We start from the raw sequence: 3,489 nt of genomic DNA, 5'->3' as shown, positions 1-3,489 counted from the left end.
ATTCAACGAATCATATCCTTAGAGTATTCTCTCTTCCCACTAAGAGTAGAGATTCCTTGTTGTGCATTCACATGCCTATGTGCACATATAGAGTATCATGTGGAACACCTTTAAGTCACAACCTTTTGATACGACTATATGGTTCTCTCAAAGACAAACAACCCATACACAAGACAACCGTGATGTCTCAGATCAAAGGATTAAGTTGCATTATCATAACTTAGAATTCTTTGTTTGACAATTGTGAGTAAGACTTCCATACAAGAATTCTTGAGTTGATTGTGTTCAGCAAACTTTATCTCTATAGAGCACCTAAACACTTGTCTTAGTGTCTCTACACGAATGACTTGAAGCTAGTCATCCTCTCGTTTGAGCAAACATAGTGTGTACCAGTCTTTGCGGTTCACCATTGTCTAATTGGTGATCCTATGACCAGGAACCTTGTAGGATATGGTACTCCTATGATGGAAAGGTCTCGTGAATCTAACTTCTTTAGACTGCTTTCCATTTATATATTTATCCATGGACTTGTTACTTTGGGTATATTATGTATCTTAAAGTAACATTTATGCCCCTTTGATTATATTAATTATATTATATCATTAGAGTATTCCATTTTTATATTGGCTTCTAGGGCTTATATCTAATAGTCTCCCACTTGTGCGTAAAGCCAATCAGCCACACAATGTGTTTGAACTTGAGACGCTTACCAAGCTATAGCCGATATGTTCTAGGTAGGCTTTTGTGATCTATGTTATATCAACTTTCTTTGCAACTTAGAGACAATCGACATCATGAATTACCAGCTCATTTAATTTAATGTCTTCTCTAAATTTTGGATGCTTGATGAGATTTAAGTTCCTTGGCTTGAGCTATTGCCTCATGAGTATTCTCTTCTTATAAGAGCATTGATCTATCATGGTAGGAACTACTCCTGTAAAGGAATTTTACTTTTCATCCAAAAAATGTGTTGACATCAACTTCTATTGCATAGATATTTACTGCTCTTCGTCGTAAACTAATTAGTGTTACAACGTCCAAGATTATATAGAACGACTTTCTAGAGTTTGTTCCTATATTAGAGTTCACTCAGGTGTATTCTTCCACTATGATGCTCTAATGCTATATCTCTTCTCTTATTTCGCCTTTTGTCTATTTGCGTTTTGGCACTCAAAAAGACATGCTTTATCAGTTGTCCAGGGTTCTGATCCTGGGATGTTACAATGTTGTCCTTAATATACACTTGTATTAAGTGCAACTTGTTTTGCAATATCTTGTTCATATCATATATGATCGCATACTTATTGATAAACATATGAACCTTTCATTTCCTTTCTTTTTAGATTTCTTTTGAAGACAATCTCACTAGGTGAGGGCGATTCTCCTTTTGACTTTGAACGGGCTCCCACTTTTCCTTTTGGAATATAGCCATTTCTAAAATGCTTCTTCAAGATACTTTATCTTGGATGTTATTCATCTTATATGAATAATCTAGCTCTTTAATTGAAGTTCATATTTCATGATTTCATAATGATCAAGAAAATTACTTTTTTAACTTTCACTATTGCTACATGGTCGGTGTATTATACCATTGATCAACTTCTTGGAACTTTAAAATGTGGTGAGTTAATAAAGGAGTTGAATTGTCATTTTGTTTGATAATTCACTTGTGGTTTATTATCATTCATTTTACTTGTTTCGCAACAGCATCTATTAACTTCTTTAACTTATTTAATAGATTTGACATCCTTTAGGTGATCTAGGATGTCCCACAAGATTGTATATAGGCTTGGCAATGGGTCGTGTCGTGTCGAGATTTTAAACGGGTCAAAAATGGTCAACCCGAACACGACCCGTTTATTAACGGGTTGACACTACCAAACCCATGTAACCCGTCACTTGTTCATTTTTTTTATATAACTAAATCAATAGTTTTAACAGTTTGATGAAACTTCCCCCAAATACAACCAAAGTAAATAATTAAATACAAATACATATTCATTAGTTCAAGTTCAACTCCAAATTGAACAGAAAAGTTCAAATCAAGTTACAAAAGTGAATAAATTACAACACAAAATACAAATAAAAACCAACTTAATACTAATCAGTCTGCATCGTTCGTTCAACCACATCAACTATGTCCTCCAATAGTTCAAATCAAGTTACAAAAGTGAATAAATTACAACACAAAATACAAATAAAAACCAACTTAATAATAGGGTTTAGGGTGCTAATATCCTTAGTCAATTCTTCCAAGTTGGGTGCTAAAGTACAATTTTCTACAAATCAAATCATAAAGATTAAGCTGATGTTGAAAAGAAATAGATACAAGAAATAAGAATTAAAGTTTGAGCAAATATACATTCGCCAAATATCCAATCACGTGTACAAATTAGTGCCTCAACATTTTCAGGCTTAAGAGCACTACAATACTGACCAAACACTCTACCACCAACACTAAATGCTGACTCCGATGCAACTGTGGATATTGGAATAGATAGTAAATCACGTGCCAAAATTGATAGTTCAGGATATCGAAATTGATTCACTTTCCAAAAATCAAGAACATTCAACTTTGTCTTCCTGTCAATTTTGGGCTCATCCAAATACAATTGTAACTGAGTCTTTTGGGTAGAAGTGGTAAACTCCTCACTTTCAAAGTTATCAAATTCCTAAAAATAGAACATTAATATGAGCACAAACAGTCAAATGTACATTAAACTTTTATGTATTCCTATAAAAATAAATAGTTATTTACCTTCATAACATCCAAGCATTCTTTAGAAACCATGTCATCAACATGAGAACGAGCACCAGTTGAGACACTTGAAGTACTAGAAATAGATTTAGAAGTAGAATATATCCGAACGTATAAATCAAAGAGAGAAAACAACATATCACGAACTTTAGTCATTTCTTCGGAGTTGTAACCATACAAACTTTTATAACAAAATTCCACAAACTGAATTTTGTATCTAGGATCCAATATTACAGCAATGGCAAGGATCAAACTATATTCTTTCCAATACTTATCGAACTTTTCCATCATTTGAGTTGCCATAGATTTCATGAAACTATCCGAATCAACCTTTGCCTTTCTCAAAGTATCCTCCACCACAAAAATTTGAGGAAAAACAGATTTGCTGTAGGCTAAGAAGCACGGATACGGCAGTTAAGGTATGTATCCTGTGTCCGATACGCTGCGGGATACGATATGCAATGGACACGTACGAATACGCAATGGACCCGTACGGACACGCGATGGATACTTATCTGAGTCAAGGGATACGGTCAACGACAAACGGATACGCGTATCCCACGTTACAGATACGGGTATCCGATTTTAAGGATACGTTTTAAGGGAGAATTAAAATTCGGCACAAATTGGAAGTCTTCAAGGATATGAATTGTCCTTTCCTACTTGTTTTGGGAATCAAACCTTCTTCTTTTTCGGAATCAATCAAATCTTCCTCTTCTTCTATATAAATA

The 3,489-nt window shown here is 34.3% G+C and overlaps 1 protein-coding gene across 1 annotated transcript; it reads right to left on the bottom strand.

Annotated features, from left to right (window-relative positions):
* Positions 1–2,300: 2,300 nt before the first annotated feature.
* Positions 2,301–3,061, bottom strand: LOC148294815 (zinc finger BED domain-containing protein RICESLEEPER 1-like). Its single transcript, XM_088252260.1, has 3 exons — positions 2,759–3,061; positions 2,390–2,672; positions 2,301–2,305 (listed from the first exon to the last, which is right to left on the bottom strand). The coding sequence occupies exons 1-3, from the start codon at positions 3,059–3,061 to the stop codon at positions 2,301–2,303; spliced, it is 591 nt and encodes a 196-aa protein (XP_088108386.1).
* Between the last annotated feature and the right edge of the window lie 428 nt (positions 3,062–3,489).

Source organism: Prunus avium, chromosome 4 (assembly GCF_965620075.1).
Source record: "Prunus avium chromosome 4, drPruAviu1.hap1.1, whole genome shotgun sequence".
Classification (NCBI taxonomy): domain Eukaryota; kingdom Viridiplantae; phylum Streptophyta; class Magnoliopsida; order Rosales; family Rosaceae; genus Prunus; species Prunus avium.
The sequence above is the reverse complement of the archived record's forward strand: the minus strand, read 5'-3'. Positions and strand labels throughout refer to the sequence as shown.